The sequence below is a fragment of the Phaseolus vulgaris genome, chromosome 8 (assembly GCF_051622355.1).
Source record: "Phaseolus vulgaris cultivar YP4 chromosome 8, ASM5162235v1, whole genome shotgun sequence".
NCBI classification, from domain to species: domain Eukaryota; kingdom Viridiplantae; phylum Streptophyta; class Magnoliopsida; order Fabales; family Fabaceae; genus Phaseolus; species Phaseolus vulgaris.
The window spans coordinates 20170065-20196665 of record NC_143505.1 but is presented as its reverse complement, the minus strand read 5'-3'; the positions used below and the strand labels follow the sequence as shown (position 1 = coordinate 20196665).

The following is a 26601-nucleotide window of genomic DNA, read 5'->3' as shown; positions in this document are numbered from 1 at the left end:
AAATAATAATTAATTTTGAAGAACTAAATTAATAATTAATAATAACAACTTTAAATAGTTCAATATTCATTTAATGAATATGATTTATTTATTAAATGTCAGGATAAAAAAATTAATGATTATTAAATTTTATAAAAATATAAGTTATTTTTTATTTTGAAAGTTATAAATTAAAATTTTTAATTTTAAATATCAATACATGAGAGTGCCTTATATTTAAAATTTAAAATTTTGTTAAATTTATATAGGATCACTTCATTCATAGTATATATGCTTAATACTCATATGTGTAATTTTTTGTTTTGAAACTTAAAAATTAATTTTTTTAATCAATTTTGTGAGATTACGCTAAATTTAATATTTACTTTCTAATACAATATTAAAACTTATTGAATAAGTTTTGCTTAATTTACTTTGTAATAAATTTATTGGAATAAATTTGGCTAGATTTATAGTATAATCTCCTCTATTATGTTAAAAAAAGTATTTAAGATCCCATATAAATTATAAATATGATCAAGTTATAAAAAGAAAGACTTTAAATCCATCTAACAGCAAAGAAAAAATATAATGAAATAATAATTACTTTTGAAAGAGAATTAAATTAATAATTAATAAAACATTAAATATTTTTCTATATTCATTAAATTAACATGAGTTATTCATTGAATGTTTGGATAAAAAAATTAATTATTATTAATTTTATAAAAATATAAAAAAATTTCTATTTTGAAGGTTATAAATTAAAATTTTGTAATTTTAGGTATCTAAATTACAATTTTAAAAATAGAAGTAAAATAAATAAAGACACTAAATTGAAAACTAACTTATATGTATTGAAAAATGAAAACAACTAAAAAGAGAAATAATTATTTTCTTAAAATAAACTGAAAAATGAAAGAATTTTATAATTTTTTTTGTAAAAATGTGCATTTCGGTAAGTAGTATTCCAATAATATTTTCCTGAAATTTCTTGTCTATAAATTTCAAAGTCTTGTCTCTTCCTAGTCACACTCTTCTTCTTTCTTCCTCTGAACCGAGTTTTGTACCGCTTTGTCGTTTCATATTCAGTCATGGATTCCTCGCTCCCTCTCTCAGTGCATCTCTCAGTGCATGCAGGAGATAAACGAAAAAGTGAAGAATTAGAATTGGTATCCATTCCCAGCTACTTTTCTCTCTCGTGTTAATTAGTACAGTGACTGCATCTTTTCACCATTATTTTTTGTAACAAAATGTGACCCCATGACTTGCTTCATGTGCTTACTATACTATTTGTTTTTGGAATCTGTTATATACAAGCACACACCACATTACTCATTCTCATTTATAAGATGGTAAAGCTAGATCCTTTTGCATTACCCTTTATTCTATTTGTGTCTGCGAGTTATGGGTTTGAGTTTGTTTTGCTGTTTTCGTCTTCCATGACAAGGAGATGGATCGTTTTTGTAATGGGGTTTTTTTCTTTCGCTGGATTTTGAATGTAGGTTGATCAAAGAGGCAAAGAAGCTATGGAAGGTGCACTCTCAAATTGTTCACACACTCGTACCAAGCAGCAGAAGATTACACGTGATGTTCTTCCATTTGCCAGAAGGTGAGTTTAATGTGCACATGTTATGGTAAAAACTTCTAGTGTTTATGAGTGCATGCATTGTTGAATATGTTATTACCAGAGTACAATCCCTTTCTCACTGATTCTTAATTTTTTGTTTTGTTTTATTTTGTAGCTATCAACTTGAAGCATTGGACAAAGCTATCCATGAGAATACAATTGTGTACTTGGAGACTGGTTCCGGCAAAACTTTGATAGCTATCATGCTACTTCGCAGCTATGCGCACCACCTCCGAAAGCCTTCTCCTTTTATTGCAGTGTTTGTGGTTCCCCAAGTTGTGTTGGTCTCTCAAGTATGCCACTCTCTATTGCTATGCCTTTTGTAATGTCGATTCATTATTAGATTGTATTGTGCTGGTTGATTGAGAAGCTATGTAATGGATCAGTACTTTCACTGTTTTTTTTTTCTTCGGTATCTTTTAACTTGTTGCTTCTGTTCAATTGTAATTTAGCAAGCTGAAGCTGTAAAAATGCATACCGATTTGAAAGTGGGAATGTATTGGGGAGATATGGGAGTTGACTTTTGGGATGCAGGGACATGGAAACAAGAAATGGAGAAACACGAGGTGAAGGTTTTTGCATTCTATCAGAACTGAATGATTGTTTTGTTATTTCTACGGGATCTGCTTTGCTTAATCTTAACCCATCTGTTTGTCATGTGTGATATATTCTTATTTTCACCATTTGAAAAGGTGGCTGAACATTTATTTCCGTAGTTATTAGATTATAATCTTAAGATTCATTATTTGAATCTTATGATTTGACACAATTAAACTACCTACCCATTATGGATTTTAAATGACTTTGAAACTTAAGATACATGGATGAATTTGTCTTATATTGTATCATTGATATAAATCACACAACCCAAGGATTTGCTATTTATTTGTTTTATACTTTTCTTTCACCATTTCCAGTGAAAAAATTTGAAAGTTCATACTAGCTTAAATTGTTAAATGGAAAGGATTTGAAGGAACACTTTTAAACTTATCCTATTTTGTTGTTTCAGTAGTTGTCACTCACTCATTCAATGCATGTCTATTTGTGTACTTAATTGCTTTGTTTTAATTTTTCTGAATTAAAGATTTCATAAACTCATAATTAATATATTTTTTACTAGAACTTTTTGTCTAAATTTTTTTCTCACTTAAAAATTTACATCGATACTTTATATTACTATATTACTATACATTATATTTGAAGTAAAATTTCCAAAAATATTATGTGATTTTTAGCTTCTGAACCTAGTATACACCCCAGATCACTTCTGAGGAGATCACTGAGATACTCCATTTTCTTCATTGACTGCCATCTGCCACAAACTCTTTTTGTAGTTCCTTTTGGAATCCATGCTTGCATGTTGTCTAAATTTGACAATCTCGATCGTCTTATTTTTGACCTTTGTACTCGGTTAAATCTTATAGTATACTGAAACGTTGTATTTGCCTTCTATTTCAATTGCTTGAATATGCCTATTTGTCATTTGTTACTTTTAATATGATGCTTCTGATTTATTTATTTTCTGCATGTATAAGTCGAAAATACTATCAGTAATGCTTTTGAATGTGCAGGTGCTTGTCATGACTCCTGTAATATTGCTCAATTGTTTGAGGCACAGCTTCCTCAAACTGAATATGATTAAGGTTTTAATACTGGATGAATGCCATCATGCTAGGGGTAAACACCCTTATGCCTGCATCATGACTGTAAGTATTAGCTTTTCTCTCAACTGGGCTGTGTCTTTGAATTTCTTACTATTTTTTTATATAATAGTATATTTGAGTAGTGACTTCTTCATTAATATGTTGTATTACTACTACTATGTTGGAATAGAAAGAATTTATTTTAAAAATATAATATATTTATTACATAAATTTAATTTGATAAAAATAACAATTTAAAAAATAATAATAAATAATTTTGGTTGACATGTTGTTACTCTTGAAATGTGCATTGTGCTAATTCTTTGAATTTCTCTTCCACCATTATCATTCAAAACTGTTTCTCCTTGTGTCTGCCGCTCTTCTGGAGAACTAATGCTTTTAAATGCACTTGCTGTAAAATGAAAAAGCTAATGAGAATTTTGATCAATAAAAAATTATCCAATCCAAATATTGAAACTACCTGAGAGGTTCGACCAAATGCGGGTGTGATCAGATGGAAGCTCTGATGACGCATTTGCTCTGCAGTTCTCGTGCTGTTCAGTATTAGGGTGTGGTCTGGTGGCCCCAGCAGGAGGTTCTGTGACAGCCCCTTCGTGAAGCTGAGATATTAACATGGTTGCCAGCACAAGGGTGACATCAAAATTTGAGTGAGACCCATCTTCGAAACCGAACTTAGGTGCCAAAAGAACAGTTCTCTTCTGCTTGCTAAACACAGTATATTGGATGAGACTGAGGGAAGAGGAAGGCAATTAACACAGCCATTGGATATCCAAGTGGCATGGTTTTAGAGAGCCACATCTCTTTGTTAAATATCCAACAGTGTTCTATTTTCTATTTGTGGTAAATTTATATTCTACATTTTTTTTTCTGAAAATTTGTGGTTGAGACACGTGTCAAAAACTTCCGTGTTTTTGCTCGCACCAATGGTATATATTATAGATACGTTCAACCATTATATGCTAGTGTAAAGATTAGGCTAGTGTAAAGATTGGGAGAGGTGTGATGTGAGCTGTGGTTGTTTGGTGACATTAAAATATTTTCCTTCTTCTATCCATGCATATAAATTGCAGTATATTTTATACTGTGAGTAATTGATTTGGACCCAAACTACTTCATTGTTCAAAGAAAATATGTAAAAGGACCTGCTTTCAAAATAAAAAATAAAAATAATCCATGGATGTATTAAGGTGGTGTGAACTCATGCATGTCTTCTGAAATTTTATTGTTCCATTGACCATTGTACTGAACAACCAACGAGATTATAATTAGAATTGGTGACTTTTGTTCAATAGTATCATTCCTTTTCAATTATATATGGTCCTTTAAGATTTGTAATTAATTTTGTTTGAAGACAATTAGTCAATTACCACCATCTTGTATGCATCTCTGCATCTTGTGGTTTTAGTTTGTGCTTTGGAATTAGTTTGTTACCTTTTTAAGATTGATTTCGTGCAGGAGTTTTATCGTCCCCAATTACAATCTGGTAGTTCTGCCCTCCCTCGAATTTTTGGTATGACTGCATCTCCAATTAAATCGAAAGGTATACAGGCCTAGAAAAGTTTATGGCTCCTTGAATATCTGCTTTTCTTTCTCTAATGTTAATTCACTTTTTTTTTAATCCAGTTGGAAATTCTGAATCATCCTTGTCAGAGAATATTCAGAAACTAATGACTCTACTGCATTCAAAGGTAGTTTTTTCTCTCCCTCTTTTGTATGTTTTTTCTTGCTTTGTTCTTTCTGCCCATGATATTGTGTTGTATGGGTCTTGTCCTAGGTATTATTTTCTTGACAAATATTTTGAAATGAAGGTATATACGAGTGTAAGTGAAGCTGTCATAACTGAGTTCATACCAACATCAACACCAAAATTGAAGTTTTACAATGACGATGAAATTCAATTTGTATTATTTGAAGAAATAGCATCTAAGCTCAAGATGTTAAAGGAGCAGGTATGTACATTTAAAGATATATCAGTTTTTGAAATATACTTTGAAACATTTAAGAAAAATAAAAATCCCATATTTGTTGAGCATGGAAATATCAGTATGACTCTTACCCAAAGTCTTTTGTTTTACTGCGTGAGAAGTTGTATTTGAATCGAATCAATTCTCAATTACCAATCATATCATCATCATCCTGTATTTAGTTACTGTCACAGTTTCATTTATATTTAGTGCTACTTTATAAGTTATTTATCTTTTTTTGTCAGAGAGGTTATTAACAATGGATTTTATTGTTTCTCAGCATGAACTCACTCTAAGAAGTTTAGATTTCACTAAATCAGCTGCTGAGTCTACACAAAAAAGAATAACAAAGATGTTTTATGCTTTGATATTTAGTCTGGATGAGCTTGGTGTTTGGTTGGCTTTGAAGGTTCATGCCTTTCTCCTGCAGAAACTTTCTGTCTCCCATGTCTCTTTAAGGTTTTTCATAAATGCTAATTCTTTTTTTTTTTTTTGTGACAGGCTGCTGAGTCTTTATCCTCTAGTGAATTTGACTCGTTTTCATGGGGACAATCTGGGGATAGAGTTGTTAAAAACTTTATTTTGGCGTGTGTAGACACACTGAAAAGTTACTTGCAATGTGGTAATGATTCTCAGCCACCGAGAGAAATGGGGAAATCTTAAATATAAATCTTTTGCTTGCATTTCTAGCATTAATTAATTTTCACACAATGTTTTTTTCTTACTCAGATGCTAAGTGGTCTATCGGTGATAATACTAAATTGGATTTGGAGATGGGGCTGTTGACCTCCAAAGTTTGCTGTCTTATAGACTCTCTACTTGAGTACAGGTTACAATCATGGATAGGTTTCTTTTTTAATGTTTCCATTGTGGTTTTGAAATCATGTTATTATTGTGGATGTGCCTCCAGACTCTACTTCTCCTTATTAGATTGTTTAAGTTTCTTATGAGATGAAAAAGTGCCTAAGAAAATATAATGTATTCTACAAATGATTTCAATCTGTACATATGGTTTATGCATCTGTAAGTAAGTTTTTCTTTTTATCATTTCTTGCTACTAAGAATTATGTTTACTGATGATGAATGTTTTACAATATTTATTTTAGCATTTAATGCTACTTGAATCCATATTTTATATTTAAATTTTAAAAAAAGTACACTTACAAAACCAAAAGTATATATAAGAGGTACTGAATCAAGAAATTTTATCACACACTACTGATTTTGAAATAATGGTTTTAAAACGTTGTGTGATCAGGTAAGTTTGTGATCACTTTGATTCTTAACCTAAAATATACTGGCTCCATTTTCTAGAATATAAGCCTGTCGTTGTCAGCTTCAGATTGGGATGAGTGTTGAAAATTTATTCTGACTAGTTGGTCAACATACTGTTTTTATCGACTGATTGCATGTAGTCCTAGTGGGATAAGGCGATTGTTGTTTGATTGTACGTAGTGATCATTCTTTATGTTATTATGATGATTATATAAAATCTATTTGATGGATCTGCTACTTTTGCTGCAATTGTAGGGGTTTGACTGACATGAGATGCATAATTTTTGTTGAAAGAATCATTACCGCCATTGTACTTCAAGATTTATTCAATACCTTGCTTCCAAAGTACAATAGCTGGAAGATTAAATTCATTGCAGGACACAATTTTGGATTGAAAAATCAGTCAAGGAGAAAACAAAATGAAATTGTGGAAGAATTTCGAATGGGATTGGTATGTTGCTTTTTTTAAACAGTCCACTGTATTGTAATAATCAAATGAAAGGTCTTATCAACAGAAAAAAATTAAAATGCAGGTCAACATCATTGTTGCAACATCAATTCTTGAAGAGGGTTTAGATGTTCAAAGTTGCAATTTAGTTATTAGATTTGATCCATCTCCCACAGTGTGCAGTTTCATACAGTCCCGAGGACGTGCTAGAATGAAAAATTCAGATTATATATTAATGGTTAAGAGGTATTTGATTTTACATTACTCCCTAAGTACCTTTATTACTCTGGTGCTTAGTTAAGTACAAAGCTGCAAGAGACAAAAATATATTGACAACTTATGCTTTACTAGTTAACTTTAACGTAAATTTTCCCTAACCATCCTTTATTTTACTCTAAATTACAGTGGGGATTCAGTTACATGTTCTCGAGTTGAGAAATACCTTGCTAGTGCGGCTATCATGAGAAAGGAGTCCTTGCGACATTCTTCCCTTCCATGTGATCCTTTTGAAGGTGATGACTTTGATAAGGAAGCTTATCATGTTGCAAGCACTGGAGCCATTGCAAATCTTAGTTCTAGCATCAGTTTGATATACTTGTACTGCTCACGCCTCCCTGCAGATGGGTTAGTTAGTTCACTGCTTCCCCTATTATGTGGCTTTTCTTCCTTCATTTTAATGAACCTAAGATATACTTTCTTTTTGCATCATTCTGGTTGTTTTGCTTTTCTTTTTTATCTTGTTCTTTATCATTTATACCATCTAGATTACTCTCTTAGATATTTTAAACCGACTCCAAGGTGGGACAAAGCGACTGGAACATTGTATCTTCCCAAGAGCTGTCCTCTACAGCCTATTCATGTAGTTGGTGACAAAAAACTCTTGAAGAATATCGCATGCCTTGAAGCTTGCAAACAACTTCATAAGATAGGAGCTCTGACTGATAATCTTGTTCCTGATATTATCATTGAAGCAGCAGAGGTTCAGGAATTTGGTAACTTACATGCCTTTTATTAATTTCTCTTACTATTAGTGTTTTTCTTTCTAAATATTGTTTCCATAAACTCTGTTCGTCCATATAATTCTATCGACTTCCACCTAAATCTTTGAATGATTTCCACATCAATCAAATTCTTTCAGGGAATGAACCTTATGATGATAACCAACCAACTTATGTCCCATTTGGATTGGTAAATTGTGTGTCAAATAATAGTCACACAACATACCATTGTTATTTGATGGAACTCAGTCAAAATTTTAGCTATGATATCTTTGTGGAAGATATTTTTCTTGCTATGAGAGTTGAGCTTGATACAGAAGTTGTATGCTCGCAATTCGATATGGGATTTGACAGAGGTGATGTGTCTGTAAAGTTAAGTTACAAGGGAACCATTAATCTTTCGCAGGATCAGGTATGCTATCAAGTTATCCTTTAATTGTATCCAACTTATTTGCAAGTCGGTTAACAAAATGTTTGTGTATTTATTGTTAATTTGTTTTTGTTTTCCAGGTTCTTTTGTGTAAAAATTTCCAGGCCACGTTGCTTAGAATTCTCATACGTCGTGATATAAACAAGTTTCCAATCGGTTTAGACAAAAGCTGTTTGCATGAAGTTGACATCGACTATCTTTTGCTTCCAGCTATTGGGAAAGGGGAGAAATCAAGTGTTAATTGGTTAGCTATCAATTCTGTAAATGCATCTAATTTTACGTGCAAGTATCATCAACCCCACATATGGACAAAAAGTGGTCTAGTGTGCACTTGTAAACTACAGGATGCATTGGTTTGCACTTCCCATGTTAGTGGTAAGAATTATTTCTATATCACTACTGGTGTAATGGAATTAGATGGAAACTCGCCTATGGAACTAAGGACTGGTGAAGTTTCTACGTACAAAAATTATTATGAACAACAGTAAGTAGTTTTTTTATTTATGTTTATTCTCAGGTTATTTTATCTACTAAAGTACATTATTTTTTTGTTTACAATTTTCAGTCATGGTATATCATTGCAATTTGAACATCAGCAGCTACTTAAAGCAAGACACAATTTTCAAGCTAAAAATTATAGTGATGGACGCAAAGAAAGGAAAGAAGGAGGTTTGACCTTGATTTTTCAGTTTGTTAATTTTATTTTGTTCCTTGATCTCTCTTTAGTGCGATTGAACCAAGGATATTCAATCTTTGATGTCCATAATGCATGGAAGATCTCTCTCTCTCTTTAAATAAATTTAACAGTTTTGTGTCAGGTGTATACAAGGAGGTTAACTATGCCCATGACTATTAAAATTAGGGTTGCCTTTGTAATCAATATCAATTGTATTGTGGTGGACTTTTGTGAATGTATACCTGCCATTTTAATTGAAAGTAAATCAGGCTTGTCTGTATGGTAATTTCTTCTGAACATTTTCTTTTCGAATTAAAACTATGAAAATAATCTCTACTTGTTTGGGTGTGGCACAAAACTTTAGGCTTCTTAGTTGTTATCTCTGTATTGGGTTGCTTTGCTTGTTTCTGAAATCCAATGTTATAATCTTTACATGAATAAAATTTGCATTCGCTTCGGCGGTAACTGCTATTAACAAGAACCTAGCTACCAATGTCTCGAGGCCTAAGTATTTATTCATGTGCAAAAAAGTTGTGAAAATTTTAGTGTTAGTCTTTGAGAACTAACAATATGCGATCCAATCTAAATCCTTACTTCATGTTTTTCATTTCAGAAGCAAGCAAGGCCTTTGTTGAATTACCTCCTGAACTGTGTTCTATAATCATGTCTCCAATAAAAGATAGTATCATTTATTCCTTCTCATTTATTCCGTCAATCATGCATCGGATTGAATCATTGCTTGTTGCTTTCAACTTAAAAAAGATGCATTTGGATCATTGCGCGCAAAATGAAACTCAAATAATGAAGGTATGTACAATTGCTCAAGAAAAATTTATGTTTCCATGTGTTTTTTTTTTTCGGGAAAGGCAGTTTTATATGTCGGTTAATTGTCTTTAATAGCCAAAAAAGTTGTGAAAACAAATTATCTTACTGCAAGTTTTCTTGTATACTTTATATATACATAAGCAGTTGTGTCAGTCAATACTCGATGAAGACTGGGAAGAAACTTGTCAGTGGGAAATGGTCTACGTTAGCATCTTTTGGTTGATTTGTATTAGTGTTCTTTCAAAGTGTAGGTTCATACTTACACTAAAAGGTATCTGCAATTGGCATTGTAGGTGTTAGAGGCAATAACTTCTAAGAGATGCAACGAGCCCTTCCATTACGAGTCTCTAGAGACTCTAGGAGATTCCTTTTTAAAATATGCTGTCAGTCAACAGCTTTTTAAAACCTATCAAAGTGACCATGAAGGTCTCCTTAGTTTGAAGAGGGAAAAGATAATTTCTAACGCAGCACTCTACAAGTTCGGGTGCAGTTCTGGCCTTCCGGTATTCTCTCCCTCTTTATTTATTTCTGATATTATTGTTTCAGTTTTTATCCATTCTCAGAGATGAATTTTCATGGTTTTAGAATCCTTCATTATTATCATAAGGATTGCATTATCATCTTGAAACATCAGAATTCTGAATTATTTTTTATTTGCAGGGTTTCATACGAAATGAGCCATTTGATCCTCATTCCTGGCCCATTCCTGGTGATAAATCTGGAAGTTTTAAAATAGAAGAGTTTATTAGCAAGGGGAAAAAGATTTATATTTCTGGACAAAGAAAATTAAAGCGAAAGCTTATTGCTGATGTAGTTGAGGCACTAATTGGTGCCTTCCTCAGCTCTGGTGGTGAAAAGGCTGCATTGTTGTTTATGGATTGCGTTGGTATTAAAGTGAATTTTAATAAAATACCCTATGAGAGGCACTTTGACATTCAACCGGAGAAACTGATTCATGTCACCTTTTTAGAATCACAATTGAATTATTCATTCCATGACCGTACTCTTTTAGTGGAAGCTCTGACCCATGGTTCTTACATGTTGCCTGAAGTTCCTAGATGTTATCAGGTAATTTACTTTTGCTTATTATTCATCATATGGAAACAAGACATTGCATTATCACAAATTTATTATGTACGAATGAGCTTTCTCCAACCCCATATTGACTAGCCTATCTTTTGGTGGGATCTGATAAATAGTAATGGAACACATTCTTCATGATCAATCATTTCTAGTTCATATTCTTGTTACTTTTGATTCATTTATCTCTATTTGTAAATAATGTACTCCTTGCCCTGCAGAGACTAGAGTATCTTGGAGATTCAGTACTGGATTATCTGATTACTTGGCACTTGTTCAAAAAATATCCTGGCATGTCTCCAGGGCAGTTAACTGACATGAGATCAGCTTCTGTGAATAACGATTGTTATGCATGGTCTGCCATTAAGCACGGTTTGCACAAACATGTACTCCATGCCTCACAAGAACTGCATAAACATATTGCTATATCACTAGACAGTTTTGATAAGGTATCTTCATCGTCAACTTTTGGATACGAGTTAGAGACATCACTTCCTAAGGTTAGTTGTTAAAATTTACTTCATAGGTTCATATGATTGTTATCCAGTATTGAGTTAACGCTATCTAGATTTGTTGTGACCCGTTTCCTTGTTTTCAAAACCCATAGAATGTTGAAGGTGAATTAGTTACTTTACTACACTAAAGAACTAAACATTATTGGTAAATTTGATCAAAATCTTATGATTCTCCAATGTAAAGTATCTTTCAAACATTATCTTGCTTTATTGCCTTCGCTAGGATCATTAGTTCTTTGGCATATCTTACTTTTAGTTTTGCAGCAGAGTTGTATTTGTGACTTATACGATGATCTACAATGTGTTAACCATTACAAAACTCATAATGTAATTTCTTATTGTTTGATAGGTGCTTGGAGACATTATAGAATCTCTGGCTGGAGCGATTCTTGTTGATTCAGGATACAATAAGGAGGTTGTGTGGCAAAGCATAAGGCCACTTTTGGAACCCCTTGTCACACCAGAAACATTGAAGCTCCATCCCATCAGAGAGTTGAATGAACTTTGCCAGAAAAGAAGTTATAATATTATACAAGACATTGTGACCCGCAAAGATGGCGTAACTAATTACAGAATGGAGGTAGAAGCTGATGGAATCACTCACCAGTTTGAGTATCTCGGTCCTGCTCTTAAGAACACAGCCAAGAAGATAGTCCACAAAGAAATTTTGATTTCTTTGAAGGAAGAAAAGTTATAATAGGATAGACACACAAGTTTTGATTGGTTAACCAATCATTAGGTTCTCATTAGTGTTTGTTTTAATTTGGTCTTGTAACGGTTTTCTCCATTCCACTTGTACAAAGGTTATATATTCCTCTATATACAAAAATAAATGAAGATTTCTAACTGTCATCTTCATTCATTGTAAATTTTAGTCATATATAAAATAAATATATATTTTTTAATACATGGTTTAGGTTTTGATACCACTAACACAACAAAGAAAATGGATCCTTGTTTTGAAAAACTTGGTACTTTGTTGAGAACTGGTCCAAGTTGTTTTGCAACTTCTGTGAAAAAGTTTACTATTAGTCATTATGTTTGTCTTTTTACAAGAGATGCTGGAACATTGGAAATATATCTAAGGAAGAGAAATTTTGATCATGTCTATGCAACAAATATAAAGAATCGCTTCAATAAAAAAATTTGTCACTACTTATCAATTTGGTGTAATTTTCAGCCAATTCATTATATTAAATTATAAATAATAGAAGACTGGTTTGCCAGTTTTTTGAATTAAAATAAAAATTAAATAATTATAATTTACAGGATTACAATTTCTGTGTTGTATATGAAAAATGTAAATATATAATCACATTATAGTTTAAATTATAAACATTTATAAATTAAATTTGTTATATATTATAATATAGTAACATGTAAGAAAATACTTCCCTTATAATGTGTTCTCGAACTAGTCTGGGGACTGGGAGAACTATTGATTCAGGATGCTGTTCGGTCGGTCTTCGTGTATCCAACACTCTTCAGTCTTCCTCGCCGGGTGGCTCCTCAGACGGGTGGGGTACCTGCAGATGGCAATCCAACGCTCAAGTTAGTAGGGTGGCCGTGTTCGGCTGTCAGAACACTGTAGATAATGACGTACCTTTTTTCTTGGAATGCTTGATATTTATATTACATTGATGGGCCCTTGTTGTTGGGCCGGATTAAGGAGTTGGTATGCGATTAGGGTTGGATTAGGTCATCCCTTAACTATGGGTTAGTCTTGCTAACCAGGTCAACCTTTGACTTGAGCGTCTCATGTCGGTCGGCCACGTATGCCACGTGGTCGACCTTGTCGTTTAGGTTGGGGTTTGGTTCTTTGAGTCGGCCGAGTTAGGTAGAGCGGTCGGCCATCCCAGTACAGTTGCCTCCCAGGCTCAAGAGGTGGTACAGCCGAAGAGTCTGAAGAATGGGCCTCGGGCAGTTTGTGTAATGATGAGTGAAGTGACAGTAAGGGGCGTCTGAACGACTGATGTAACGTGCATTTATGAGGGGTTTTTTACGCGCCAAGCGATGTGGGACGTTGGATCAAGCAGATCCAATGGTTGAGATTTTGTGACGTTTAGGTTTCCAAGGTTCCTCCAGGCTATAAATAGGGGCTGGGAACAGTTGCGCTTTACGCGTTATCTTTGATTGAGCTTCGACACTTTGAACTGATCCGACCGATCTTGGTTGCTTCCTTCATTCGCCTAAAGGTTAGTCATGTCTACTCATTCGCGTCCAACTTCTTCTTCTAAGTCTCCTCCCGAACCTCCTTCTTGTTTGTCGTCTTCCTCGTCCTCCTCTTCTTCTTCCTCCTCTTTGTCTAACCAGGTTACTCCGGTCGGGGTAGTGGGGGGTGCTGCTTCCCCACCGGGGTTGGTGAGGGACGATGCTAGTAACGCGTCGGATAGGTCGGTCCCTTTGGAACGGCCGCGCCCTCATGTGGGGCCTGCCTGGGTTGACCCCAAGGTGTGTGAGGTGTCGTCCTTTTTCTACACGGAAACCTCGGTGGCTGAATTCTTGGACGAGGTTCCTGTCTTAAAGGCTTTGACCGAGGAGTCCTTGTTGGCGTTCGACCCTTGTTCCCTGGAGGACCGTGTGTATAGGGAGCGGTCATCCACCGAGCCCCCCTACTTTTTTATGTACAGTTGCCTTTTTGCGGACCTCCATGTGTCCCTTCCCTTTGATGCCTTCACGGCCGAGGTCCTTAAGGAACTAAATCTCGGTTTCCTTTGTTCTGGTCGAGGAAGCCTACAAAGATAACAGATTGGGCGAGATCGGCCTATCCGAGTGAGCATGAGCGGTTAATCTTTTCTTTGTTCGATAATCTCCCCAAGAAGCTCCCCACTCGGCCGCTCATGCCGCTGTACACGGTGACCGATCGCGCGACAGCCTTCGAGGGTATGTGGTTTAACACTTGTCTGTTTTGTTTTTCCTGCTTTGTCTGACCGGTTTTATTTTATTTGTTTGCAGAAATCGCCAAGAGAGAAATACCGCAAGCGGTCAGTATGCTACACGCTTTGAAGAACAAGCTAAGTGAGAAGAGGGGGGCCGCTGGTCCTAAGGCCCCGATCGAGGAGAGTGCCCGGGCGGGCCCCTCTAAGGGCTTTAAGAAGCGCGGTCAGGATGGGCGCAACATTGCCCATACCGTGAGGGCGGCGGGGCAACTATCGACACCTCCCCCAAGCCGATCGGTGAGGGCTGCGTCACCGCCCACCGATGATTTCAACCGCTCGATCCCAACGGCGGTGGCGGTGCCCGTGTCTGCCTCAGGTGTCTCAACCTTAGCGTTGCTGGGGGGGCGATCGGTCCTTCTCGCGGGCCGTTAGCTTCAACCTGCCCTCCGGCATCGAGGGGGTAATAAGATTGGTCCCCGAGGACGATCTTCTCGACAGCGGCGTCGAGATTGTTAGAAAAGATGGCTTTAAACTAGAGGGGGGGGGGGGGGTGAATTGTTTAAAAGGGTTTTCACAAACTTTTCAAAACTAGAATGAATTTATTTCAGAAACCAATTAATTCAGCAATTCAGTTAGCCAAAACAGCAAGCAAAAGCTGTAGTACTAGAAAAACAATTGGTTGTTTCGTAGAAACAATCGGTTGTTTATACCAGCAAACAACAAATAAACTGAATTTAAAGAGTTAGAGATAGAGAGATTGTACACAGTTGTTTATACTGGTTCACTACAAACTAGAGCTACATCCAGTCTTCTTAGAAACCCTGAGGATATCCACTAAGCAACCACACCTTGATCACTTACACAACAACCAAGAGAATGACCTTGAACACCTCAAGAAACACACTCTCCTTGGCCAACACTAAGATTGCTGATCTTGAACACCTCAAGAACACACAACCAATCTCAGCAAACACAAACGAAATTGTTCAACAGAGTACAAAGATTACACTTGTTACAGATGAATATCTGAAATCAATACAAGTAGAATCCTATTTCAGCACCTTGATCAATCACAAAACTTTTAGCAATCTCAGCACTTTGAAAAACTCTTAGAAAAACTTTGTCAAAAAATTACTTATTCTCAAATATGTTTTTCTTAATATATTCAAAGATGTAGTTTGTTATCAAATCTTAACAAACTCTTAAGTTGCATTAAAAGATTGGTCAAAGTATTTAATGACTGGAGCGTATACAGTTAAAGCATTTAAAGCTCAGTCAAAGAAAACAGTTTTTCTCTAATGGTCCCAAAACAAACAATCGGTTGTTTCCTCGAATCAATCGATTGTTTTGGTACTTAACAGTTTCAACCATTCAAAAACAGTTTTCAATCTTTCTCAAAACACCTAAGTATAAACAATCGGTTGTTTCGACAAAACAATCGGTTGTTTCAACTTAGTTTGAAAAACATTTTGCTTTCATAAAGATTGAGATGCTAATTGCTTGAGATTTAATCAAAGGGTGGATTACAATATATAAACTACTCCAGAACAAAGCTTAAACCAACACAGCAACATCAAGCAAAGCAGAGGCTTCAACATCCTTCAAAGGATTTGGATTCTTCAAAACATTGAACATCACAAGGTTCAACAATCTCCCCCTATTTGATGAAGACAAATCCCTGATGCTTGTATTGTACCTGATTAAATCTGAAGCAGTTCCTGCAATAGAACTTTGAGCAATACATTGAATTTCTGATATTCTGTTAGCCTACAGATAAACAGTTTAAAGCTTAAAAACATCTAATATCAGAAACATATTACATATTCCAAACAGTTTTATCAACTTTAAAACAGAAACTTAAAACAAACTAGAAACACAACATATATCTCCCCCTATTTGTCTTCACAAATAGACAAAGATAAGAGGTAAAACAAGATATTGTTTTGATTACATCAGAATAAAACAGCAACAGCAAAAGGAAAGAAATTTTAAAACCAGAAAAGAACAGCAAAAAACAATCGATTGTTTCGATGACCAATCGGTTGTTTTTCCTTCATTCTTCTTCATCAGCAAACTGAAGATCATAGATTTGATTCTGGACAGCTTCAATTTGTTCATCCAGAGTCATAAACCTTGCATCCATGTTGTCAAACCTGGTGTCAATCCTTTGGAAATTACTAACACAGAGATCATGGAGGGTCCTTTGATTTTCAGCAAAGCTATCAAGCCTATTCATCATTTGTCTTTTAAAAGACGACATGGTTGGCATTCTTTCTCCTTGATGTCCATCAGCAGCACTAGGCCTTGCATCTTGAAAATATTCAGTTGGATTTTCACGTTGAACATCCATGTCAGCAGGTTCATCTTGTTCAAGATTAGCAGCACCACTAGATGAGGCACCATGATCACCTTCCTTGCTTATTCATTTTCCACCTACTTTTGAAAAGCCCATCTTGCTGAGTGATCCATTGTTCAACTCTTGAGTTGACTTGACCAGCTCAGAAGTTTCATCTTCAAGATTAACTTCAAAATAGAGTAGAAACTTAGATATTAAAATAGCATAAGGATAATGATAATCACCTAACCTCACGGCTTTTTGCATGTGTTCTTTGATTATATGAATCCAACTGATCTTGACTTTCTTGGTGATGCAGAAGATATAAACCAGATCTTCTTCAGTTAGCACAGAGTGATTACTCCCCCTTGGAGTTAGAATCCAAGTTACAATGAGAGCAAGCAACCTCTCATCAAGCTTCAAACCTCCAACTGAGCATGTACTAACTTGAACATGTTGATTCTTCAAGCAACTTTTGAAGAACTGGATTTTATTAAAATCCTCCACCACACCAAGATTTCCCTTGTTGATTCTCAGACCAGAAAACTTAAGTCCAGCAACAGCAGCCCAAACTTCATGAGTTATCTCCATTTCCACACCTTTCACATGATAAACTAGATTGTTTCCCTCAAACTTCAAGTTTGTGTAGAATACCCTCACCAAATCTGGATAAATGTTTCCCTTCATCTCTAGGAACTTTCTGAGAGATTGATCCTTGAGCAGCCTTCTCACATTATCAAGCTTTTGACTTTTCAGCCAATCAAAGCATACAACCTTGGGGTTGTTTATCTTCTTGATACTTGTCTCATATCTATACTTCTCAATGAGATCATTGTCTCCAGAAAACCAGCCTTCTAGCCTTCCTCCAGACCTTACAACCTTGGTTTTGACTCTCTTGGAGGTGGGAGGGGTTGATTCCATGACAGCAGAGACGAAAACAGAGGAGAGAACACTTCACAGATTTTTTTCAAGAGATGGTGCAAGAGATATTGCAAGAGATGTTGCAATTGCTTGTTCTTGTGGAAGAATTCTGCACTGGATTTTATAGCAGTAAGAGAATCAATTTGAATTTAATTTCATTCAATGGGTACCTGATTTTCAGAGAGAGAGGACTTGACTCTGTTCTGCACAGAAAATGTCAGAAAAAGCTGAAAATCACATGGTCTTCACATGTGATCTTTGACTAGTCATTAAGGCTCTTGAATATCCAAGATTTTGGAATATATTCCTTTATGACTGTTGTAACTTCTTTCTGAACATGATCAGTTTTCAACACAGATCTTTTGACCAAGATTCTCTCTTTTAAATTGATCTGCAACGGATAGAAATTCAAAAAAGCAATTAAATCAATTTCTTCATAGTGCTGTCAGACTCAAAACAATCGGTTGTTTTTCTGCAGCAGTTAAAAACTTGATTTTTGAAATTTTAAGCATGAGCAGAAGCAGTTTAAATCAGATGACATTGATTAAAAGAAAATTAATCACAAGAAAGAACTTTGAAACAGAGATTGAGAACAAATAAAGGAAAGTCTTATCCTTATGTTGATTCTTCAATGAGCCAATTGCTTGTTGATCAAGAAAACTCCTTTTCACTGTTTTGATCTTTTGCATAGCATTGATTCAGCTTCAATGACTGCCTTTTTCTTCAACAGCTTGATCAGATGGCTCAGTTCTTCTTTTTCTCTTTATTTTTCCTGCATAAACAATTTCAAGTAGCAAGATTTGGTCCCCTTACAAATTTGGGTCCATTTGACTTTTCTTTGCAGTTAGAAACATCACATCCCTTAGGAATCCATTTCATAAAACCTTTAGGAACATAATATTTTCTAATTTTACAGAATCTAACAGAGTGGCCTTTCTTCGTGCAGTAAAAGCATGTAACAACCGGTTGTTTCGTCTTAACAATCGGTTGTTTTTCTGATTTTATTGAAAAACTTTTTGAAAACATATCTTGCTTGTTCTGTGGGTTGAAGTCTAAACTAGCCTTTCCAAAAACACAACTTTGAGATGCCAAGACATTCTCAAAGTTTGATTTCCCCTTTGAAAGCTTGTCCACAGTTTCAACAAGATAGTGAACCTTTTTCTCAAGATTTTCACAATTTGTGCAAATGAGAGTATCACACTTGCAAGAGGCATTTTTGAAATGATTTTCCAATTTTTCAAAATCACTTTTTGCTTTTCTCAGATCCTCTTCAAGTGATTTAACTTTCTTTTCAAGCCCACTGTTAAGATCTTTCAATCAGTTGTTTGAAAGAACCAATCTATTAGCTTCATCATGTGTTTCTTGAAAAGCTTCAAGTAATTCACTATAATTTTGTTCATTTAAGGAAGCACATGAACTTACCTCACTTGAACTGCAAGAATCATCACCATTCTCAGCTACCAAACATATGTTTGCTTTTTCATCTTCACTTGATGAAGAACTTGATGATGACACCTCATTTTCATCCCAAGCTATGTAGGCTCTTTTTGTCTTGCCTTTCTTCTCCTTGTAGCTTGTCTTTTTCTCTTTGCTCTTGTTAGGACAATCTGCCTTTATGTGACCTTGCTCACCACAACCAAAACAAGTATAGTTATTTGAATTGAATTCATTAGGTTTCTTGTTTCCATACCTATCCTTGTTGTTGTCTTTGTTGCGGTTTCTTTTTAGGAATTTGCTGAATTTTCTTGACAGCAAACTAAGATTTTCCTCATCACTATCATCACTTGAATCTTGCTTTCCCTTATGCTTGGATGCTTTCAAGGCTATGCTCCTTGTGTGCTTATCTTCACTCTCTTGAACATTGAGTCTATTCATCTCTAGCTCATGTTCCCTAAGCTTTCCAAACAAAGAAGCAACACTTAATGATGTTAGATCTTTAGATTCAGAAATAGCAGTTACCTTTGGTTGTCATGCTCTATCAAGACATTTCAAGATCTTGATGTTCAGCTCTTCTTTGTCAAACGTCTTGTCTAGGCTCATAAGGTGATTGATGATGTGTGTAAACCTTTTCTACACCTCAGCTATTGTTTCTCCTTTAAGCATTCTAAACATCTCATACTCTTGGATGAGAGCATGCTTTATAGCTCTTTTCACCTCATTTGTTCCTTCATGAGTGACTTCCAAAGTGTCCCACATTTCTTTTGATGATTTGCATTGTGAGACCCTGAAAAACTCATCAAAATTTAAAGCAGAGGTCATAATATTTTTGGCAATGCAATCGAATTTGGCCTTTTTGCTTTCTGCATCAGTCCATTGAGACCATGGCTTCTCAATGACAGAACCATCTTTTTCTAACTTTGGGATAAAAGGACCATTTTCAATTGCATCCCAAATTCCTTTCTCAAGAGATTCCATAAATATTTTCATTCTAACTTTCCAAAACTGGTAATTCAAACCACAAAACAAGGGTGGTCTGTTAATTGAGGCACCTTCCCCAAACGGTAGTCTATCAGCCATTTTAAAATGATTTTTAGGATCAACTTGAATGACTTTCAAGAACCAAGCTCTTGATGCCAATTGTTAGAAAAGATGGCTTTAAACTAGAAGGGGGGGGGGGGGGTGAATTGTTTAAAAGGGTTTTCGCAAACTTTTCAAAACTAGAATGAATTTATTTCAGAAACCAATTGATTCAGCAATTCAGTTAGCCAAAAGAGCAAGCAAAAGCTGTAGTACCAGAAAAACAATCAGTTGTTTATACCAACAAACAACAAATAAACTGAATTTAAAGAGTTAGAGATAGAGAGATGTACACAGTTGTTTATATTGGTTCACTCCAAACTACAGCTACATCCAGTCTTCTCAGAAACCCTGAGGATATCCACTAAGCAACCACACCTTGATCAATTACACAACAACCAAGAGAATGACCTTGAATACCTCAAGAAACACACTCTTCTTGGCTAACACTAAGATTGCTAATCTTGAACACCTCAAGAACACACAACCAATCTCAGCAAACACAGAAACGAAATTGTTCAACAGAGTACAAAGATTACACTTGTTACAGATAAATATCTGAAATCAATACAAGTAGAATCCTATTCCAGCACCTTGATCAATCACAAAACTCTTAGCAATCTCAGCACTTTGAAAAACTCTTAGAAAAACTTTGTCAAAAAATTACTTATTCTCAAATCTGTTTTTCTTAATATATTCAAAGATGTAGTTTGTTATCAAATCTTAACAAACTCTTAAATTGCATTAAAAGATTGGTCAAAGTATTTAATGACTGGAGCGTATACAGTTAAAGCATTTAAAGCTCAGTCAAAGAAAACAGTTTTTCTGTTATAATCCCAAAACAAACAATCGGTTGTTTCCTCGAATCAATCGGTTGTTTTGGTACTTAACAGTTTCAACCATTCAAAAACAATTTTCAATCTTTCTCAAAACACCTAAGTATAAACAATCGGTTGTTTCGACAAAACAATCGGTTGTTTCAACTTAGTTTGAAAAACATTTTGCTTTCATAAAGATTGAGATGCTAATTGCTTGAGATTTAATCAAAGGGTGGATAACAACATATAAACTACTCCAGAACAAAGCTTAAACCAGCACAACAACATCAAGCAAAGCAGAGGCTTCAACATCCTTCAAAGGATTTGGATTCTTCAAAACATTGAACATCACAATGCCCTAATGGAGAAGGAAGCCGTTGCCGAGAGCAAGGGGAAGGAGGCGGCCGACGCCGAAGTTCTGAAGACCATGGAAGATACCTTGGTTTTAATCAACCAAAGCTTCGATCTGGCCGTCCGCCAGGCCGAGGTGCTCTATGGCGGCCCTCCACCTTCTACTCAATTTGACCAAGAGATGGAGGTTGTCAATTGTCGTTTGGTCCCTGCGGGTGGCGACCAGCCTATTGAAGAAGTTGATCCTTCAATCGCCATTCTGAACGTTGAAGACTAGGGCGATCGGTCTAGGTGGTGTTTTTCTTTTTGTTCCCTCGGGGCCAGGGTGTGGCCCCCACCTTTTGGACTAATATGATGAAGTCTTTTCTTTAGTCATTTGCATGTTTTTCTTTGGGTTTGGACGAATGAGCTTCGATGAACCGATGTCGGAGAAATAATAAATTAAGTAACTGGAACGAACCAACGCCGGTCGGAGTAAAATTGAAGTAAAATCAGCTAAGTAATTGGGATGAATCGACACCGATCGGCTTAATTTTAATTGAAGTAGAATCAACCAAGTCATTGGAATGAATTGACGCCGGTCGACTTACTTGAACTAATTTTAATCGTAGAATCAACCAAGTCATTGGAATGAACTGACGTTGGTCGGCTTACTTGAACTAATTTTAATCGTAGAATCAACCAAGTCATTAGGGCGTTGGGGGATGTGCCGAGTTAGGATTCACCCTGGCCAACATGTGTGGGCTTCGGGAGGGGATGCCGATTAAGGCTACATCATGGTGGAGCTGTATATGGGTTTCGGGAGGGCATGCCGCTTAGGGCTACATCCTGGTCGAACCATGTATGGGCTTCGGGAGGGTATGTCGGTTAGGGCTACATCCTGGTTGAGCCGTGTATGGGTTTCGGGAGGGTAATGCCGGTTAGGGCTACATCCTGGTCGAACATTGTGTGTCGTTCGTAGTCTACACAATATTGTAGAAAACGCCTCGTTAAAACCTCTCTGACCGATGGTGTAGTCGGGCAAGGAAAGAGTGTGTGTATTTTATTCATGTTTAGCTAAAATAAAACTTTAGGTGTGTTGCATTCCACGTCCTAGGTACAATTTTTCTTGATAATTGTTCTAAACGATAAGCTCATCCTTCTCCTACTTCTCGGATTCGGAATGGCCCTTCCCAATTTGATGAGAACTTGTCGTCTGAATTCCTAGCGTTGTTGCGCATTCTCCAGACGAGGTCGCCTTGGTGGAAGCTTATGGGTCAGACCTTCGAGTTGTACCTTCTTGACGCTCGGAGTTTGCATGCTGCTTCTCGTATCTTGCTTTTGTCGCGAAGCTCGTTCAAGAGGTCTAGGCCGACCGCTAGGATTTCCTTATTGAGGGATAGGTCGAAGAGTTGGCGTCTGATGAATGGTTCGCCGACCTCCACCGGTATTATAGCCTCGGTGCCGTATGTGAGGCCGTAGGGGGTTTCTTGCGTGGTGGACTGTGGAGTACAGCGATACGCCCATAGGACCTCGGGCAGCTCCTCTGTCCATCTTCCTTTTGCGGTGCTGAGTCTCTTTTTTAGTTCGTTCAGCAAGACTTTGTTGGCTGCTTCTGCTTGTTCGTTTGTTTGTGGGTGCTCGACGGAGCTTGTGAGGGATTTGATGTCGAGGTTGTTGTAGAAGGTCATGAGGCCCTGGTCGATGAACTGTCGGCCGTTGTCGGATACTATTGAGTGTGGTATACCGAATCGGCATACTATGTTTTTTCACACAAAGTTTTGAACGTTTCGAGCGGTTATGGTGGCTAGGTGATGTGAATGTAACTACAAGAACACATGATTCTTGACATTCTTAGGAGCAACTTGAGCTGGATTTGAAAGGCACTTTACTTTAGAATTGGATCAATGTTCTAATTCAAGAACTCACCAAAACTTAGCACCAACCAAGACTCATATGGAAGTCCATGTATTGTCAAATTGAATCAAACACAAGGAATGAAGAACAAGGAAGATAAACCGAACAGAAATGAAAAGAAAAGCTACTGAACTGAATAGAATAAAGAACACAATGCTGGAAACACAAAATTAAACGGTAGAAAAAGAAGTAAAACTCTAGGAATCAAAACTACCGAATGGAAAATTGAAGAAAAGGGAAGAAGAACACTTATAGGAAGATGCTTGCTGGATTTTGAGGATTGGAAGAAGCCATTCACGCCACTTGGAACCTTGAACCAAGATAAGTGATGGAGTGCCACCACTTGAAGCTCACCATAGCTCACAAGATAAGGCAAAGAAGAGGAAGACTCAAAACTCACAAATTCTCTCCAAAATTGAGTATAGTCTCTCTACTATAAAATTCCAATCTGCATTGTACAATCTAAGCACCTTTATTTATAGCCTAGAGGTGCTGAAAATGCAAACTAAATGGCACACAAATGCAATGAAATTCGGCGCCAATCTAGACAATGAAGGAAGTGTGACTTTCCTTCCTAGATTGGCACCCCCTAGGCTCCTATCTACACTCCCCCCTAGACTCCCTTACTACTTACACCTTTTTATTACATTCACACCCCTATTCTACAAAAGAAATAAGAAGAGCCATTTTATTATACTCTTGTCCCAAAGCTCTTGCCATGCTCCTAGTAATTCGTTGGGCTTGGGCCCCTTGTTGGGCTTGGACCCCTTGATGGGCTTGGGCCCCTTGTTGGGCTTGGGCTTCATGGCCTTGAGCATCCTCTACTTGGTTTCCATCATACTCCCCGGGTTGAAGAGAATTCGTCCACGAATTTGGGAAACCTGCAGCAAAAGGAGTGAGATCAGTAACATTGAAAGAATTACTACCAAGATAAGTAGAGGGCATAGCTAACTCATAGGCATTATCATTAATCCTCTTGATGACTTGGAAAGGGCCATCACCACGAGGCATAAGTTTGGACTTCCTTAGAGAAGGAAATCTATCCTTTCTCAAATGAAGCCAAACCCAATCACCGGGCTCAAAGATTAATGCCTTTCTCCTTTGGTTGGCAGTGTCAGCATACTTACCAACTTTCTTCTCAATTTGTAACTTGATGCGGTTATGCAAATCTTTAACAAAAGATGCCTTTTCAAAACCGTCTTTGCATAGAACCTCATCAAGTACAGGAATGTGAAGAAGATCTAGAGGTGTGAGGGGATTAAACCCATAAAAAACCTCAAAAGGAGAATGGTTAGTGGTGGAATTCACTACTCTATTATAGGCAAATTCAACATGAGGTAGTAAATCCTCCCAAGCCCTTGGATTCCCGGAAATAAAGCATCTCAATAATTGACCCAAAGTTCTATTAACCACTTCGGTTTGACCATCAGTTTGGGGGTGGCAGGTAGTAGAAAACAGAAGTTTGGTGCCAAGTTTCCCCATAAGGTCCGCCAAAAGTGACTTAAGAACTTAGAATCCCTATCAGATACTATACTTCTAGGAAGTCCATGCAAACGAACAACTTCCTTGAAGAAGAGATTTGCAATATGGCATGCATCATCCACTTTGTGGCATGGAATAAAATGAGCCATTTTAGAAAAACGGTCCACTACCACAAAGATGGAATCCTTACCCTTCGATGTCTTGGGTAGTCCTAAGATAAAATCCATAGAAATATCAACCCAAGGCATTGTAGGGATAGGAAGAGGGGTATATAAACCATGGGGTTGGACCTTATATTTAGCTTTCCTACATGCTATACATCTATCACAGAAGGTAAGTACGGATTTGCGCATGTGAGGCCAAAAGAAATGTTCATGCAATGTTTCTAAGGTCTTAGCTACCCCAAAATGTCCCATAAGCTCACCCTCATAAGCCTCTCTAACAAGAGATTGTCTAATGGATCCTTGGGGAACACAAAGTATTTTTCCTTTGAAAAGAAAACCATTATGTAAGAAAAAGTCTTTGTGACCTCCCTTGGAACACTCTTGATAGATTAGAGAGAAATCTAAGTCATCATGATAAAGTTCCTTTATGTGATCAAAACATAAATATTGAACATTTAAAACATTTAACAAGGTATATCTTCGTGAAAGAGCATCGGCCACTACATTAATTTTACCTTGTTTATGTTTGATCACATAAGGAAATTGCTCAATAAACTCCTCCCACTTAGCATGTCTCTTATTAAGCTTGCTTTGGCTTTTCAAATATTTAAGGGACTCATGATCACTATGAATCACAAATTCCTTTGGAAAAAGATAATGTTGCCAATTTTGCAAAGCTCTAACAAGAGCATAAAGTTCTTTATCATAAGTGGAGTAATTGAGATGACTCCCTTTGAGTTTCTCACTAAAATAAGCGATGGGGTGTCCTTCTTGAAGGAGGACGGCCCCAATGCCTATATTAGAGGCATCACACTCTATTTCAAATGTCTTAGCAAAGTTAGGAAGGGCTAGAATGGGGGCTTTAGTTAATTTATCCTTCAAAGTTTGAAAAGCGTTTTCTTGCTCTTGTCCCCACTTAAAAACCACATCCTTCTTTATTTAAAGGTGCGGCAATTGTACTAAAGTCTTTCACAAACCGCCTATAAAAACTAGCAAGTCCATGAAAGCTTCGTACTTCATTGACATTGGTGGGTGTAGGCCAATGTTGAATTGCTGCAACTTTTGTTTGATCTACATGCACCCCTTTATGACTAACCACAAACCCTAGGAAGTCTATATGATCTAATGCAAAGAAACATTTAGCATGGTTAGCATACAACTTCTCCTTCCTAAGGGTTTCTAGAACTTGTCTAACATGTGACTCATGATCTTCTAAGGACAAGCTATATATAAGAATATCATCAAAGTAAACCACAACAAACTTGCCAATGAATGCTCTTAAAACATGATGCATGAGTCGCATGAAGGTACTAGGAGCATTAGTCAAGCCAAAAGGCAAGACCAACCATTCATATAAACCAAATTTGGTCTTAAAAGCGGTTTTCCATTCATCACCATGTTTAATTCGAATTTGATTGTAACCACTCTTAAGATCAATTTTGGAAAATATTTTAGACCCATGTAATTCATCCAACAAGTCATCTAACCTAGGAATGGGATGCCTATATTTGATGGTGATGTTATTTATAGCGCGACAATCCGTACACATCCTCCATGTCCCATCCTTTTTAGGGACAAGTATGACAGGCATAGCACATGGGCTCATGCTATCTTGTACCCACCCCTTAGCTAATAAATCCTCAACTTGTCTTTGAATTTCTTTGGTTTCTTGGGGATTGGTCCTATATGCAGGGCGATTTGGTAAAGAAACCCCGGGCATGAAGTCTATTTGGTGTTCAATCCCTCTTAGAGGT

General features: G+C 36.4%; 1 protein-coding gene across 1 annotated transcript; it reads left to right on the top strand.

Annotated features, from left to right (window-relative positions):
- The first annotated feature begins 1036 nt into the window (after nt 1-1036).
- Nucleotides 1037-12349, top strand: LOC137824734 (endoribonuclease Dicer homolog 2). The gene is made up of 23 exons (XM_068630405.2): nt 1037-1151; nt 1485-1591; nt 1725-1902; nt 2062-2175; nt 3181-3315; nt 4729-4813; nt 4897-4961; nt 5082-5222; nt 5518-5646; nt 5739-5859; nt 5967-6066; nt 6768-6963; nt 7046-7206; nt 7366-7584; nt 7738-7952; nt 8099-8370; nt 8469-8872; nt 8954-9057; nt 9678-9871; nt 10183-10392; nt 10550-10957; nt 11191-11469; nt 11834-12349. Exons 1-23 carry the CDS (start codon nt 1074-1076, stop codon nt 12179-12181), a joined length of 4263 nt encoding a protein of 1420 aa, XP_068486506.2. The 5' UTR covers nt 1037-1073; the 3' UTR covers nt 12182-12349.
- Nucleotides 12350-26601: the final 14252 nt, after the last annotated feature.